The 17,822-nt window shown below is 45.9% G+C and overlaps 1 protein-coding gene across 1 annotated transcript in view; it reads left to right on the top strand.

The window, feature by feature from the left end:
* Positions 1-1,064: 1,064 nt before the first annotated feature.
* Positions 1,065-17,822, top strand: part of LOC117483607 (ras-related protein Rab-37-like) — a 50,455-nt gene continuing 33,697 nt past the window's right edge. Inside the window, exon 1 of the mRNA XM_034131982.1 lies at positions 1,065-1,280. Within this exon, the coding sequence (XP_033987873.1) occupies positions 1,125-1,280 (156 nt within the window). The 5' untranslated portion in view covers positions 1,065-1,124. The remainder of the gene's footprint in view (positions 1,281-17,822) is intronic.

Here is a 17,822-nt window from a genome sequence, read left to right as displayed (position 1 = left end):
CTCGGCAGGGCACGTGTTCATCCGGCACGACGCGCACAGAGGCCCCCTGCAGCCCCCTTACGATGGGCCTTTCTGGGTCTTGGAACACGGGGACAAGCACTTGGTGGTCGACCTGGGTGGCAGGGCCGAGCACATCTCGGTGGACCGGGTGAAAGCTGCTCACCTGGACTTGGACCAGCCGGTGGTGCTGGCTCGACCTCCGCGACGGGGCCGCCTCCTCGGCTCCCGTTTTTCGGAGTCGGGGTGGTCGGCTTGTCGTTCCTCCCTGCCGCACAGACTTTGTGTATGAGTGAATTCTGGGGGGGCTTGTGTGGTGACATTTACGGGACATAATTCACTGATGCATATAATGTGTGTTGCAACCCGGACCCGTTAGTGAGGTTACCGGGGTTTGGTGTTATTCATGCTAGCTGGTTACACAGAGCAGCACATGTACTTACGTCCTCTTGATTTAATGAATAATAAAGTGTGGAAGTCCATTCTGAATACACCACCTCTGACTCCCGTTCATCGGCTCTACAATATTGACAATAACAACCGACCGTCGGGGCATTTGCTTGGCATTTCCGGGTATTTCTCCACTGGTTGAGCCATGTTAACAATACCGTGTAACTGTCACGTTTGAAGGGACGAAATCGTGACATCTTCACGTCTCCCAGCATGGTAAATCGTCACACGTTCACGTCTTGCCGTGATACCGGGTTGATTATTTTAGATGTGTTACTGATGTGTATGTACTCTGTAATAATGTAAATGTTGCCTTTTTGATAAACCAAAACATGCTCACTCTCCTCAGCCTCCCCTCCTCCATTTTCCTAATTCCTCACTCCATTCTCGTCATCCTCCTCTTCCTCGTACTCTCATTGTCCTTCTCCCCATCCCCCTCCTCCTATCCTCCCAGTCAAACTTCACTTCCTTTCCTTCCCTCAGCCTCACCCTCTCTCCAGCAGCACCACCTCCCCCACCTTTCTGTTGTATTCCGCGATCACGACATGCCTTTTAAATGTTAAGTGATGAGAGAGTGATTCAGAAGAGAAAGAGAGAGAGAGGGGGGGGGGAAGAGAGAGAGGGAGAGTCTTATCCCCCTCGCGAGCTGCTCGGCTGCAGAGCGCGCGGAGGACAGGATGGAGCGGATGGAGTCCATGGAGCCGATCTCTGCGCACTACACCACAGATTACCCGGAGATCCATCCTGATAGCGGGTTCGAGTCCAGAGAGAGCTGCGACATCCAGGCGAAGACCCCCCCGCCCGCCACATATGATGAGGAACTGGTGCACAAGGTAGGCTATGGGAAATATAATAATATTATATTTGATTCTTAGACTGCGTCTCCTATTATTTGTCCATGTCGTACTGGCATTTATGACGTGTGTTCAGTAGCTGCAAACTTCCTCCTGTCAGTCCTGCTCTCTCTCTTTCTGTACCATCTTCGACATGCTCTATCCCATGCACCCCCACTGGACCTCATTATCACTGAGACTGATTATTTTAGTGTTATTTAAATGTACTCTGTGTTATATAATACCCACTTCCATTTTGAAATGTGCAATTAGATGGAGTAAGAGTGACTGCAGTAGAGGGATGAAAACAACAACAACAATAATAATAATAAGCGTGTGTGTGTCCACAGGCACGTCTCAGCCTAGATTTAGCTGCTTACTAAGGATCACTTTTGCCCTTTAATTCTTGTTTTTTTGGTCCGGTTTTATGTAAAATAGCAGCTTAAAGACAGTTACATCTGAAACCATATGAATCATATAAATGTTGTTAGTAGGCAAGACACTTCACCCCAAAATTGCTCCTGTGGGGATTGTCCACAGTATTGAGTATGTAAGTCGCTTTGGATAAAAGCGTCTAACAAGTAACATGATATTATGTTTTATATTATTCTAAAGACTTTTCATGTGTCTGACACACTTTTCAGGTGTTGACAATAACCATAAAAACAATCTGCTATAACGTCATCATAGTCTTTCTTAAAAAGAAGGTTTTTGTTCCTTTATTTGCTGTGAATTACAATAACTGAGAACTGAGATTGCCCAAATGGTTTGTAATGTAACCATGCTCTCTGAACAGCAGCATTTAATAGCTCTAGCAACTGTGTGTGTCTGTTTGAGTGTGTGTTTAAGACTTTTATTGTGAGGGAGCACATTATCGCAAGACAAGCTGTCGTTTCAAAAATCTAAAACCATCCTTCCAGATGAGTCTGTCTTTCTGTCTCCCCGAGGAACCTCCTGTCTGTGTTCTCTTTTTCAATCTCCCTTCAACCCCTTTTTGAAAAAGTGATCCAGATCTCGGGCTGAGGAGCTCCGAGGAACCTCCCCGGTGCCATGTTACTACACAGTAAAATCTGGAGTGTTAATTTAACACTCTGTGATAAGGACCATATGTTCACTGGCTCAGTGTTAAAAATTGACTCTTTAAGTGTTAAATTAACACTTAAAGAGTACCCAGGGAATTCTACATTTCACATTTAATACCTGGATCACCTCTAAAGAAGTTAATGAAGCTTCTTGTTAAGAACATCTGGGCTCAAACAGAAAGAAAGGAAACTCCCTGCATATAAAACCATCTTCTCTCTCACACCACTAACATGCACAATAAGTCCGTCATCCACATCCTCCATGTCTCCTTCCAGAACATCTGCGTCACTGTATTGCCTCCTGCCTTAAGAGAGAGGCCCACTTCCCAACTCTCCTCTGTTACCACGGAAACAGCATCATACCCCCGCACCACAAACACACTCATCATCATCTCAAATGCCTGTTTAGTGAGGTGGTTTGTCTCCTATGTGCTCACACACATGCAGCATTATGTGCTCTCAGTGATGGAAACATGAGATGAAATATTATTTCTGTTGGTTTGAAGTATGCTCTACCTGTGAGCCCTTTGTTGAACTTTTCTGATAGGTATTGGGTTCCGTTTTTTGTTTGTAATATTTTATTTATAATGTTCAGGTTTATGTAACAATTAAACATAAAAAAACAAAACATGTAGCATAAAAATGCAAAGCATCCCCCCTCCCCCCAAATAACAAAACAAAAGACAAACAAAAGTCAGTGCGTAAATCAAAACACAACGAGATACCACACATACACAGTGCTACTGTATATCCAGAGGCCTGTTGGTTAATCAGATGATATACCTTTTCTAAGACTATATGTGATCTTTTCAAGAGGAATACAACTGTTCATTTCTAAAGACCATCTATCAATGAGGAGAGGAGAGTCAGATGTCCATGTTAGTGTTATGCATTTCCTAGCCACACATAAAGCCATTTCCATAAATTTAATTTGGGATTTAGTTGAAGATCTATTGAGACTTGTGAAATCGCCCAGTAAGCAAAGCTCAGGATCTAAAGGGAAGGTAGATCCTGTGATCTTGGTTAAGGTGTCACAAAAATCGTACCAAAAGGACCTCACTTTTGTGCAAAGCCAGGTACAGTGTAGGAAGGAGCCAACCTCAATACCACACCTGAAGCACATCTCTGACAGCTCGGGCTTGGATATATGTAGTTTCTGTGGGGTGAGGTACAGTTGATGGAGGAAATGATAGTGAACCAGTCTGTACCTGGCATTAATAGTAGCTGACAAACTGTCTTTACATAAATCTGACCAGAGCTGTTCATCAATTGCTGCATGCAGATCTGACTCCCATCTCGCTCTAGATTTGTGTAAACCTGGCTTTGGGCCCTCATTCAGCAGTAAAGAGTACATTTTAGAAATACCTTTGTATACATTTCCCTCATGAAGCAGTTTCTCCACATCAGTCAACACAGGTAACGTCATCCCAGGGCCCAGGTTGGCTCTAAGAAAGGATCTTAATTGAAGATAACAGAAGAAGGTCTTGTTGGACAAGTCATATTTCCTCTTTAATATTTCAAAGGACATGAGGAGTCTTTTTTCGTAGCAATCTTCCAAATGTTGGATCCCCTTGTGATGCCAAGTTTCCAGAATCTTGTTATTGAGAGTCCTGGGTATGAGTTCATTTTGTCTCAGAGGTGACTTTGGTGACAGTCCAACTTTCAGTCCCAGACTTCTATGAGTCTCACACCACATTTTAATCAAATGCCTTAAAATAGGGTTGTCTGTCTTGTTGGATACAATCCTGGGGTTCCATTTATAAATAAAATCGCTGAACACTTTTTCTTTCAGGGGGTGCAATCTAATTTGTATCCAGGATGGGGCACCGTCGCCCTCAAAAAAGGCTGAAACAAATCACATTTGAGCCGCCAAATAATACTTTTTAAAACATGGTAATCGAAGGCCCCCTGATCTGTAATCCCACGTTAATTTCTACATAGATACCCTGGCCACCTTACAGTTCCATATAAACTGTCTAACATGTTTATTGAGGGTTTTAAAGGCAGTTAAATGGGTAAGGACCGGAAAAGATACTGTAGCCTTGGTAGTATATTCATTTTCACACAGTTAACTCTGCCAATTAGAGTAATGGGTAAACTCATCCACCTTTGTAGATCACTTTCAATTCTACTGAGCAATGGGAGGTAGTTAAGTTTGTATATATTTTTAAGGTCATTATCTATAGCTATCCCAATATATTTTATATTGTTAACCGACTTAAATGGGCTTGTACGTTGATACTCAGTGTAATCAAAGTTAGTTAGTGGATTGATTTAACTTTTCCCTTGGTTTACCTTATATCCTGAGATAACACCATAAGCATTTAGCAGAGTCTGTAATTTGGTGAGGGAGTTACCAGGGTCTGTCAAGTACAAAAGTACATCATCTGCCAGGAGATTAATTGTATGATTTGTCTGATCTACTCTAAAACCCTTTATATCAGGATCCTGTCAGCTAGGGGCTCAATAGCCAATACAAAAAGCCCTGGAGACAGAGGGCAGCCCTGTCGGCTTGATCTACTCAGGGGAAACGCAGTAGAGATCTGACCATTAGTAGTAATTTTGGCCCAGGGTTCATGATAAAGAGTTTGGTCAGATAAAAACTGACCAAACCCAAACTTGGCCAAGACTTTAAATAAATATGGAAGGTCGAAGGCCTATTCAGCGTCTAAAGCTACAGCTATACTGGGCTCAGTCTTTGACTTTGTTAGGTGGATAATATTAAAGAGCCTACATAAGTTATCAGCTGATGAACGTTTATAAATAAAACCACTCTGGTCCGGATTAATTAATTGTGGCAAACATTGGCCAAGCCTGTTAGCCAGGGCCTTAGATATTAATGTATATTTCGAATTCAATAATGACATAGGTCGAAATGAAGAGCACTTTAATGGATCTTTATTTTGTTTGTGGATCACAGTGATTATGGCAGTAGAGAATAATTCGGGCAGAGTTTGAGTTTTTGATGCTAAGTTAATTACATCCATGATGAGTGGGATGAGTAAATCCTTAAATTCTCTGTAAAATTCTGGTGGGAAACCATCTTCCCCTGGCGATTTGATTGCAATGAGCCCAAAGCCTTTTCAATTTCTTTCTGAGTGTAGGGAAGATCAAGTTTATTTTGGTCTTCCTGGCCAAGCTTTGGCAAGTCAATAGTGGACAGGAATTCATCAATTTTAGTCAGATCTTCTGGTGATTCCGATGCATATAAATTTGCATAAAATTGTTTAAATGTGTCATTAATTTCTACCGGGTTATTATTGAACCCGCTTCAGTTTGAATTGCGTTAATTGTTCTTGAGCTTTCCTCTGTTCTCAGTTGCCAGGACAGAATTGTATGTGCCTTCTCTCCCAATTCATAATACCTTTGTTTAGTTCTTAAAATGGCTTTTTAAATGTTATAAGTTTGTAGCGTATTGTATTTGAGCTTCATGTTTAACAACGATTGGTATAATACCTCGGACCCAGATTGTTGAAACTCCTTTTCCAATTTCAAAATATCTGTTTCCAGTTTTTCTATTTCTGCCATATATTTCTTTTTAATACCTTTTGTACAAGAGATTATTTGTCCCCTTAAATAACCTTTAAGTGTGTCCCATAGTATAAAACTATTGGGGGAGGAAGGACAGTTAATCTCACAGAATAGCTTTATCTGGTCCCCAGTGGCGGCGCCAGAGTATTTTTGTTGGGTAATCTATGGTAGGGCTAACCCATACAGTGGTGGGGCTCAAGTCAGTATTTGCAATGTAATTACATACACGCTATATCGCCCCCCCCCCCCCCCCCACATTTGTCTTGTGGTAAATAAAAAGACCTGGAGCCAATCCTGCAATTTCCCCACAGGTGAAAGAGTTGACATGCTGAAAACCCAACCCCTGCAGGGGGGTCTGGGGGGATTCTCCCCCAGGAGATTTTTTGAAATACTAAAATAAAATACACATTCTAGTACTCTCTTGAGAAGAAAAATAAATAAATCTATTACTACACATTTAAAAAAATGAATGCCATTTTAGTTTTTTGTTACTTACTTTGTTCTGAAAGCTGAACCTGCTGCTCCTCACAGAGAGAAGAGGCTGTGTGAATTACTTTACATTGTGGATAAGGGTGGATAGCCCCCATTGTTCTGTGTGTCAAAATGAAAGACAGCCCACACACCTATCAATCATCAAACCGTGGGGTCTTATTTCATTACGTGTTGATTTCTATCAACACGTAATGTTGTATCGATGTATATAGAGGTGTACTACCGCAAAAGTATTCTCCGTCGGGACTTCCTGGAACAACTCCACGCCGTTATCGTAATTCTGATTGGCCAGAAGACATTATCAAAGATGTTTTATTGAGAAGATGATCACTACGTGACAAAAGTTTTCAAAACCGTTTCTAGTCTTCGGTATTTCCAGACAAGTGGCTACTGAAATCAATCTTACTAACTGCTGTCTGTGCAATTTACTTCGCACGAGTTGGCGGACTTTATTTTGCTTACTTTAACATCATTTTTCATGGTGGGGCTAAGGTAGGGCTAAGCCATTTCTTGGTATGGCTGTAGCCTACCCCAGCCATACCCTGGCGCCGCCACAGCTGGTCCCTAATAAACATGCAAAAATCTGTTTTTTGAAGAAGGGTAGGGTTCAGTCACCATCTATATGACTTAGTTGTTTTTTCTGGCATCAAAATAGACAGGGTCAAAGGAGAATGATTAGACAGGGTCCTAGATAAATATTCAGATTCCAATGCTCTATGGACTAGCTGCGTTGATAAGAGAAAAAGGTCAATCCTAGTATGAGACTTATGGGGACAGGAATAGAAAGAGTAGTCTCTGCTTTGAGAGTGCATCTGTCTCCAAACATCTGTCAAATTTAGATCTTTCATAAATGCCAGGGTGGTTTTGGCAGCTTTTGATTTAGATACTGCCAAGGATGACTTATCCCTCTTAGGTGCCTTACAAACAATGGACGTCCGCTCTCGGGAGCACCGGAGTGGTGCGGTCACCCTAAGTGACAGACCTAAAGTATCCGGGATTCAGGCATCTTCCCTGGCTTGTACATTTTTGGTGATGCGCCCTGGAGGTATCAGACTATTTTAAACAACTTTTCCCCGCCTTTCAAACACTTATTCCGGGGTTTTAGCCAGTCATTTTGCACGAAATCATTTAACATTGACGGTCTCCTGAAAAAGCACATATTCTGTGCATTTTCAGGAGAGCGTCTATGTTAAATGATTTCGTGCAAAATGACTGTCTAAAACTCTCTTCCAGACATTTAAAAATACTTTCCCCGACCATTTAAACATTATTTCTGGCTTGTAAAGTGCAGTTATGCGCCCTGGAGATATTATACTATTTCAAACAACTTTTCCCCTCCTTTCAAACACTTATTCCTGGGTACAAGTGTTATATTTCTTCCCCCTGGGTGTGTGTGAGACAAGTGAAGTGAGTCAGCCTGCCAACAAGCAGCAGTGTGCTGTCATTTGAAACATGTTACCCCACTGTTTAACACACTTTTACCTGTGTTTTGAGGACTCTTTCCTGGGTCAATGTGTGCTCTTTCACCCCCCTGGGTGTGTGTGAGACAAGTGAAGTGAGTCAGCCTGCCAACAAGCAGCAGTGTGCTGTCATTTGAAACATGTTACCCCACTGTTTAACACACTTTTACCTGTGTTTTGAGGACTCTTTCCTGGGTCAATGTGTGCTCTTTCTCCCCCCCTGGGTGTGTGTGAGACAAGTGAAGTGAGTCAGCCTGCCAACAAGCAGCAGTGTGCTGTCATTTCAAACATGTTACCCCACTGTTTAACACACTTTTACCTGTGTTTTGAGGACTCTTTCCTGGGTCAATGTGTGCTCTTTCACCCCCCCTGGGTGTGTGTGAGACAAGTGAAGTGAGTCAGCCTGCCAACAAGCAGCAGTGTGCTGTCATTTGAAACATGTTACCCCACTGTTTAACACACTTTTACCTGTGTTTTGAGGACTCTTTCCTGGGTCAATGTGTGCTCTTTCACCCCCCTGGGTGTGTGTGAGACAAGTGAAGTGAGTCAGCCTGCCAACAAGCAGCAGTGTGCTGTCATTTGAAACATGTTACCCCACTGTTTAACACACTTTTACCTGTGTTTTGAGGACTCTTTCCTGGGTCAATGTGTGCTCTTTCTCCCCCCCCTGGGTGTGTGTGAGACAAGTGAAGTGAGTCAGCCTGCCAACAAGCAGCAGTGTGCTGTCATTTGAAACATGTTACCCCACTGTTTAACACACTTTTACCTGTGTTTTGAGGACTCTTTCCTGGGTCAATGTGTGCTCTTTCACCCCCCCTGGGTGTGTGTGAGACAAGTGAAGTGAGTCAGCCTGCCAACAAGCAGCAGTGTGCTGTCATTTGAAACATGTTACCCCACTGTTTAACACACTTTTACCTGTGTTTTGAGGACTCTTTCCTGGGTCAATGTGTGCTCTTTCTCCCCCCCTGGGTGTGTGTGAGACAAGTGAAGTGAGTCAGCCTGCCAACAAGCAGCAGTGTGCTGTCATTTCAAACATGTTACCCCACTGTTTAACACACTTTTACCTGTGTTTTGAGGACTCTTTCCTGGGTCAATGTGTGCTCTTTCACCCCCCCTGGGTGTGTGTGAGACAAGTGAAGTGAGTCAGCCTGCCAACAAGCAGCAGTGTGCTGTCATTTGAAACATGTTCCCCGACCTTTTAACACACTTTTTACCCATGTTATGCGTCCTGGAGGTATCAGCCTATTTTAAACAACTTTTCCCCGCCTTTCAAACACTTATTCCGGGGTTTTAGTCAGTCATTTTGCGAGATATCATTTAACATTGACAGTCTCCTGAAAAAGCACATATTCTGTGCATTTTCAGGAGAGCGTCTATGTTAAATGATTTCGTGCAAAATGACTGTCTAAAACTCTCTTCCAGACATTTAAAAATACTTTCCCAGACCATTTAAACATTATTTCTGGCTTGTAAAGTGCAGTTATGCGCCCTGGAGATATTATACTATTTCAAACAACTTTTCCCCACCTTTCAAACACTTATTCCTGGGTACAAGTGTTATCTTTCCCCCCCTGGGTGTGTGTGAGACAAGTGAACTGAGTCAGCCTGCCAACAAGCAGCAGTGTGCTGTCATTTGAAACATGTTACCCCACTGTTTGACACACCTTTAGCCACGTTTCAAGCACTTACTGCTGGGTCTATGTGTGCTCCAATGTGTCCTCTTTCACCCCCCTGGGTGTGTGTGAGACAAGTGAAGTGAGTGCAAGGTTATGGAAGTCCCACTGTTGGGGACTGCTGCTGGAGGTCTCTAGTCCGTCCTTGGGGGCTCTGTGAGCGGGCTAGAAAGGTGACCTCTCTGGGTGATTTAGTCAGTTTATGGAGCTTAGCCCACAAATCCTGGATGATCCAGGCCGAATTTGGGTGCTCATAGGCGGACATCGAAGCACCATAAAAACCACCCCCCTTGTAGAGTCACCAGGGGCACGAGAATACCCTCCACAGAAGGGGTGGTGGTGCGTCAAGAAGGCCGAATATGGATGCTGATGGGCGGACATCGAAGCACCATAAAAACCACCCCCCTTGTAGAGTCACCAGGGGCACGAGAATACCCTCCACAGAAGGGGTGGTGGTGCGTCAAGAAGGCCGAATATGGATGCTGATGGGCGGACATCGAAGCACCATAAAAACCACCCCCCTTGTAGAGTCACCAGGGGCACGAGAATACCCTCCACAGAAGGGGTGGTGGTGCGTCAAGAAGGCCGAATTTGGGTGCTCATAGGCGGCCTGCTGCAGAGTCATTTTCAGGCTCCTCTCCACAATTGTCCCCCTAAAATGATTTAAAATCATTATTTTTGCATTTAAATGCATTTATTCTATCATTTATATGGTTCCCCAACACAATGCACATAGTCTGGAGCTCACTGGGGTCCTGCATATAATTTAATCAGGCGTTTTAACACTTTTTCCCATGAAAATGATTTTTAATCACTATCATGGGGCTATGAAAATAAAATTCCGGGTAATGCAGAGCACAAGTGCACCTTTTACTATTTAAATGTATTTGTATTATATATATTTGGGCTAGAAAGGTGACCTCTCTGGGTGATTTAGTCAGTTTATGGAGCTTAGCCCACAAATCCTGGATGATCCAGGCCGAATTTGGGTGCTCATAGGCGGCCTGCCAGGCGCCCCCACCCGTGGAAAGCAAAAAAAAGTGAAGAAAACGCTTAATTATATCTTAAAATAATCAAAAATGAAGTTTTGAAAAATTGTCAAAATTTTTCTGAGTACCAACGGGAGAAGGGGCCAGACTCTTGGCGCTTCGGGCCGATTTTTCCCCTTCTCCGATGGTTGGTACAACGGAGAAGGGGAAAAAGTCCCTGGGCTTCATTTCCACTTTTCTGTCAAAAAGATTCATCCATACTTTTCAAACTACCTTCCGCACGAAATCGGAAACCCAGTTTTTGGGTGCACTCAGAAAAAAAAACGGCTGTTGCAAATCTTGGAAGAATGTATCCGCTCACCAAGCACTCTGAGTGGGCCTAATTTTGTGGCGCAAGGACCCCCCAGCCTGGTTCTCCCAATACTTTAAGTTTGACATGGAGGAATGCGAGGGCACTTTCCAGGTGACTCTACCCGATTATGAGACACTATTTTGGGGCCTATTTTTTACATTTTCCTGGTTCTCAAAATAGTTTAAGTTCGACATTTTGAGCCATGGAGGAATGCGAGGGCACTTTCCAGGTGACTCTACCCGATTATGAGGCACTATTTTGGGGTATAATTTTTACATTTTGACCCCTTTGCCCGGTTATCACCAAAGTTGAGTTGTATGATTTCGACCATGGAGGAATGTCAGGGGAGTCCGCGGGGGACTCCTGCGGGGTCATGAGGCACTATTTTGGGGTACAATTTTTACATTTTGACCCCTTTTCCCGGTTCTCACCAAAGTTGAGTTGTATGATTTCGACCATGGAGGAATGTCAGGGGAGTCCGCGGGGGACTCCTGCGGGGTCATGAGGCACTATTTTCGGACACTTTTTTCCCATTTTCCCCCCTTTTGCCTGGTTCTTTTTATTTTTATTTTTTTTCCTGTTTTGGCCCGTTTGACCCGGTTCCTTCTGCCGGGGGCACTGCCCGGTCCCGGGTGCCCCCCCAGGGCTCGCGTAAAGCCGTTTCACCCCCCACATTGACGGATTTTGACCATTTTTGGCCGGCTCTCACAAAAGTTGAGTTTGTTGATTTTGACCATGGAGGAATGTCAGGGGAGTCCGCGGGGGACTCCTGCGGGGTCATGAGGCACTATTTTCGGACACTTTTTTCCCATTTCCCCCCCTTTTGCCTGGTTCTTTTTATTTTTATTTTTTTTCCTGTTTTGGCCCGTTTGACCCGGTTCCTTCTGCCGGGGGCACTGCCCGGTCCCGGGTGCCCCCCCAGGGCTCGCGTACAGCCGTTTCACCCCCCACATTGACGGATTTTGACCCCTTTGCCTGGTTCTCACCAAAGTTGAATTGGATGATTTCGACCATGGAGGAATGTCAGGGGAGTCCGCGGGGGACTCCTGCGGGGTCATGAGGCACTATTTGCGGACACTTTTTTCCCATTTCCCCCCCTTTTGCCTGGTTCTTTTTATTTTTATTTTTTTTCCTGTTTTGGCCCGTTTGACCCGGTTCCTTCTGCCGGGGGCACTGCCCGGTCCCGGGTGCCCCCCCAGGGCTCGCGTACAGCCGTTTCACCCCCCACATTGACGGATTTTGACCCCTTTGCCCGGTTCTCACCAAAGTTGAGTGTGATGATTGCTGAGTCATGATGCACTTTTTTGGGGTACATTTCCCCCATTATCAACACGGACTAGAGATGTCTCGGAGATGGCTCGGACCCCACACCCTGGTTCTATGTAACCCTGGAGGAATGTCACATGAGTCGACAGGGGACTGCTGCTGGCTAATGAAGCACTATTTCCGGGTACTTTTTTTTCATTTTCACCCAAATTTCCCTGGATGAAATATTTTTTAGTTTTTTTAGTTTTTAGCCCAGTTTTGGCCACAGCGTTGCCTGGAGGATAGGACCGAGATATGACAGACTCTCTGGCCGCCTCACAAGTCACTATTGTCGGACACTTTCTTTGCTTTACCCCGGTTCTATCACTCTTTCCTCCTTTGACCATACAACCCGTTTCCTGCTGGGGTGGTGCCTGGTTCCGGGGTACCCCAAACCCTCTCATGGTCGGGGCACCATGTATTGATGCATCGGACCCAATGTTGCCATCACCAGCCCCGCGTTGGTGCGGAAGTGGGACCATCTGACCCGGTGGTAACCCAATACTTCCCTTCGTCCATGCACCATGAATTGATGCATCGGACCCAGTGTCGCAACCACCGCTCACGCTAACGCATATAAACGGAGAACTATAACATAATTTTGATCAAATTCATTATGTGTGTTTCAGTAAGGATGTCATCTGAATGCCCGGTGTGCAGACTCTTCTATCTGGCATTGAACAAACACCTTAAGCACAAGCATGCAGTGCGGAACTTGGAGGAGAGGGGAATCCTCCTGAAAATAGCCAGTGGAAGGATAAATGTTCGGACCAAACCCTGTCCCATCGCTGGGTGTTCGTACGCTGGGAAGAGACTGGACCGTCATGTAAAACATGACCACCCTGAGTTGTCCCGACATGAGGCACAGCAGGTCATGGCAAGGCTGAAGCATAGTGTGGCACTGCAGTTGCTCCATGACCTCCGTGAGACTAACCCCATCATTGGAATGGCTACATCATTGGATATAGACAATGAGGAGGAATACCCCGGGCACCCTCCACCCTTCTCCCCACATACCGAGTGTGACAACGAGGACTGCAGGCAGGTGATGCTGGAAAATGTGGCATTGAGGGCTCAGAAGGATGCCCTCAATGATGAGGTGAAGACCCTGCGCTCCAGGCTGAAAAAGGAGCTAAAACCCAGGAAGCAGAGTGCTGCTGTTCTTGAGGAAGAGGACGAATGTATACGATTTAAGGGCCTGGCAATCCCAAGTACCTCCGGCATAAACACAGTAGCCTCAGGCAGCAATACCCCTGTGAAGACTGTCATGCAGTCCCCAGTAACCTCCGGTAGCGAGACCCCTGTGAGGAGCCCGGTGAAGACTGTCATGCTTGCAGTAGCCTCCGGTGGGAAGAGACCGGTAAAGAACCCTGTGAAGAGCCAAGTGAAGACTGTCATGCTTGCAGTAGCCTCCGGTGGAAAGAGACCGGTCAAGAACCCTGTGAAGAGCCCAGTGAAGACTGTCATATTACCAGTTTCCTCCGGTAGCGAGACCCCTGGGAAGAGCCCGGTGAAGACTGTCATGTTTGCAGTAGCCTCCGGTAGCGAGACCCCTGTGAAAAGCCCGGTGAAGACTGTCATGTTTGCAGTAGCCTCCGGTAGCGAGACCCCTGTGAAGACCCCGGTGGAAACTGTCATGTTTGCAGTAGCCTCCGGTAGCGAGACCCCTGTGAAGACCCCGGTGGAAACTGTCATGTTTGCAGTAGCCTCCGGTAGCGAGACCCCTGTGAAGACCCCGGTGGAAACTGTCATGTTTGCAGTAGCCTCCGGTAGCGAGACCCCTGTGAAGACCCCGGTGGAAACTGTCATGTTTGCAGTAGCCTCCGGTAGCGAGACCCCTGTGAAGACCCCGGTGGAAACTGTCATGTTTGCAGTAGCCTCCGGTAGCGAGACCCCTGTATGCCGGAAGACCCGTGCCTCTAAGCTGGCTAATGACTTGCCCTCTCCCTCAAATTACTGGTCCACTGGGTGTGGACGGGGGAATACCATGCGTGAAATCACGTTGCCTAGAAGCATGGAGGCGTACCTTCAGACATACTTGGATCACTGTTTGTTGAAGATCAGCCGGATAAAGAACTTCATAGTATACATGGCCCATGGTGTTAACCGCCTGTCAGACTGGCTGTTCCTAAGAAACATGAAGATGATCCGTGGCTGGAGCGAGTATATTGTAAAGCCGGGCCGGGCAGTCACAACATCAGAGTTCTTCCTGAAGAATGTGCACCAGTTCATGGGTGTTACGAACCCACTAGGGATGAGTAAGTTAACACACACCAGATGGTTTTGGTAAGTAATTATAATAGGATTTAATGAGCAACAACAAAGGTGCACAACAAAATGAGGTCAAAATAAGCCTAAGCCAAACAAAGAAGCCAAAAGGGCGCAGTTCTACTGCTAGTAACAGAAGGAGGACTCTTGAAAATGAGCCTAATTAACACACCTGATATCTCTTCCAATTAACTTTATTGGAAGGAGGCTGCAGGAAAACGCAGCTAACTAGATGAACTAAACACACGCTACTCTAAGCACACATATAAACACACTAAACACACAACACTAAACACGGATCACAATAGTCAAACACAGTCTATTGCTCAAGACTGAAGTGTCCACGACACAGGAGCAAAATGTGTGAGGCGTCTGATCGCAGCAGAGCCTCCCGAGTGATAATTGTCCCCAGGCTTTGTAGTAATCTCCGGAAGGTGTGCTCTGGGATTGCACGGGGATTGGAGAGCGTCAGGCCCGGCGTGCTCCAATCAGCATCTTCGGAGGAGGACCAGGAGATGACAGCCAACGACATTGGGGCAACCACACAGCTCATTTACATATTACACACAGCTGCAAACAATCTCAGACAGGTTAACGGGCAGACAGAAACAGCAGCCGTAACACCTCCTCCCTTAAGACACAAACCTATGGTTTTGTTAACCTACCTAATAACTCTGAAGGATTCGAAGGACTCTAAGGACTCTAAGGACTCTAAGGACTCTAAGGACTCTAAGGACTCTAAGGACTCTGAAGGATTCGAAGGACTCGAAGGATTCTAAGGATTCTAATAACTCTGAAGGATTCTAAGGACTCAAAGGATTCTAAGGACTCTGAAGGACTCTAAGGATTCTAAGGATTCTAAGGACTCTAAGGACTCTAAGGACTCTAAGGATTCTAAGGACTCTAAGGATTCTAAGGACTCTAAGGATTCTAAGGACTCTAAGGACTCGAAGGACTCTAAGGACTCTAAGGATTCGAAGGACTCGAAGGACTCGAAGGACTCGAAGGACTCGAAGGACTCGAAGGACTCGAAGGACTCTGAAGGACTCTAAGGACTCTAAGGACTCTAAGGACTCTAAGGACTCTGAAGGACTCTAAGGACTCTAAACAGACTCACTCCACACAAGGGTGGCCATACTAAAAACACACAAACTAATTTTCCTGTCGGTAAGCTTCGGGAACGAGTTCGTACACTCTGAGGATGGCAGTTTTAACGGAGTCATAATTAAGACTTTCCTCCAACGAAAGAGCAGCTACTGCTTCCTGAGCTCTCCCGTGAATTTTGCATTGCGCTAAAAGAGCCCAGGCTTCAGCCGGCCACCGCAACGCTGCGGCAATGCGCTCAAACGCGCCAAAATATGCATCCACTTCAGTCTCCCTGAATGTTGGCACTAATGAGAGGTTTTTACTCACGTCAAAGGTGGGTGGATGAGGGCCTGCGGCCGGGGCAAAAGCACCGGGTGCGTTCAGTTGTGATTCCAACTCCAGCTGACGCACCCTGACTGCTTTGTCGGCCTCAATTTCCAGCTTCCTTACTTCCAGCCGGAACTGTAATTGTGCCTGCTCTGCTCTGTCTGTCGCCTCTAACTGGAGACGTGCGAGACGGACCTTAAGTTTAGCCCCCTCTCGGGAGTCTACGGAGCTACCAGGGAATAGAGGTTCATGGCGAGGCAACGTGAGCGGTGGTGTAAACCGCCCGTCGTCCTCACTGTCACCACCCTCTGCCTGAGCAGCTGAAGGTTCCGCCTCAAACTTCTGTGTCTTCCCAGTTTCAGTTAAAGCATCAGACGGTGCAGGCAGCACAAGATTACCCCTTTCCACCAACTCATCCACAATGACAGCCTTTAAATCTGCTTTTAATAACTGTCTTGCCCCAGTGAGCCTGAAGTGTTGAGCAATCTCTAACAGGTCTTCCTTACGACACTGATCTAGCTGCTCGATTGAAGGACTGATTAAAAAGGACTCCAAATTAAAAGATGCCATACTCAGGTGAACTGCACTCAAAATGTTACCTAAATGTTACCACTTAAACCCATTTATAACCCCAGAATTCAAGTGAATTTATCTCGGACGAGCCCCCAATTATGTTACGAACCGACTAGGGATGAGTAAGTTAACACACACCAGATGGTTTTGGTAAGTAATTATAATAGGATTTAATGAGCAACAACAAAGGTGCACAACAAAATGAGGTCAAAATAAGCCTAAGCCAAACAAAGAAGCCAAAAGGGCGCAGTTCTACTGCTAGTAACAGAAGGAGGACTCTTGAAAATGAGCCTAATTAACACACCTGATATCTCTTCCAATTAACTTTATTGGAAGGAGGCTGCAGGAAAACGCAGCTAACTAGATGAACTAAACACACGCTACTCTAAGCACACATATAAACACACTAAACACACAACACTAAACACGGATCACAATAGTCAAACACAGTCTATTGCTCAAGACTGAAGTGTCCACGACACAGGAGCAAAATGTGTGAGGCGTCTGATCGCAGCAGAGCCTCCCGAGTGATAATTGTCCCCAGGCTTTGTAGTAATCTCCGGAAGGTGTGCTCTGGGATTGCACGGGGATTGGAGAGCGTCAGGCCCGGCGTGCTCCAATCAGCATCTTCGGAGGAGGACCAGGAGATGACAGCCAACGACATTGGGGCAACCACACAGCTCATTTACATATTACACACAGCTGCAAACAATCTCAGACAGGTTAACGGGCAGACAGAAACAGCAGCCGTAACAATGGGGTACATGTCTGAGTCAAAGCCCCGGGGGTGCAAGCTCACCCAGTCTGATATGACCCACATAATGAGAGAGGTGAAAGCCAACATGAAACACTTGAATAAGGCAGTCACTCTACATCAGTTTAAGGTGAAGAGGAACAAACTGGATCGTCTGCCGAGCCAGGCGGAGCTTCTCGCCGCCATGGCGGCCGCTGAGAAGCGCATCCCGGAGCTCCTCGACCTGATGGCCGGCACGCCGACCTCAACCACCCAGAAGCTTCTCTATGGCTATCTCACCCTCCATTGGAGCCTCCTGTATGGCCACCGTACGGGCGTGTACGCAAACATGAAAAACAGTGAGGTCTTAGAGGCAGCCATAAGGGGAACTGCTGAGGGCTACATCATCCATGTGCAGGATCACAAGACGGCCAAGACATATGGCGAAGCACAGCTGGCGCTTACAGTAGAGGAGTTTAGCTGGGTCATGCGGTGGATGGGGATTAAAGAGGCATTGCTGGGTGCTCAGAATGAATTCTTCCTTTTCACAAGGGGGAATCGGGCCTCCAAGAACCTGAACGCTCACTTGAAGAGGGCATGGGCTGATGCTGGGCTAGAAACAGCCGTCACCTTCACAATCCTGCGCACTGCCCTGGCTGACAATATCAAGC

The sequence above is a fragment of the Trematomus bernacchii genome, unplaced genomic scaffold, assembly GCF_902827165.1.
Source record: "Trematomus bernacchii unplaced genomic scaffold, fTreBer1.1, whole genome shotgun sequence".
Classification (NCBI taxonomy): Eukaryota; Metazoa; Chordata; class Actinopteri; order Perciformes; family Nototheniidae; genus Trematomus; species Trematomus bernacchii.
Note: the sequence above shows the minus strand (reverse complement) of the source record. Positions and strands in the feature narration are given on the sequence as shown.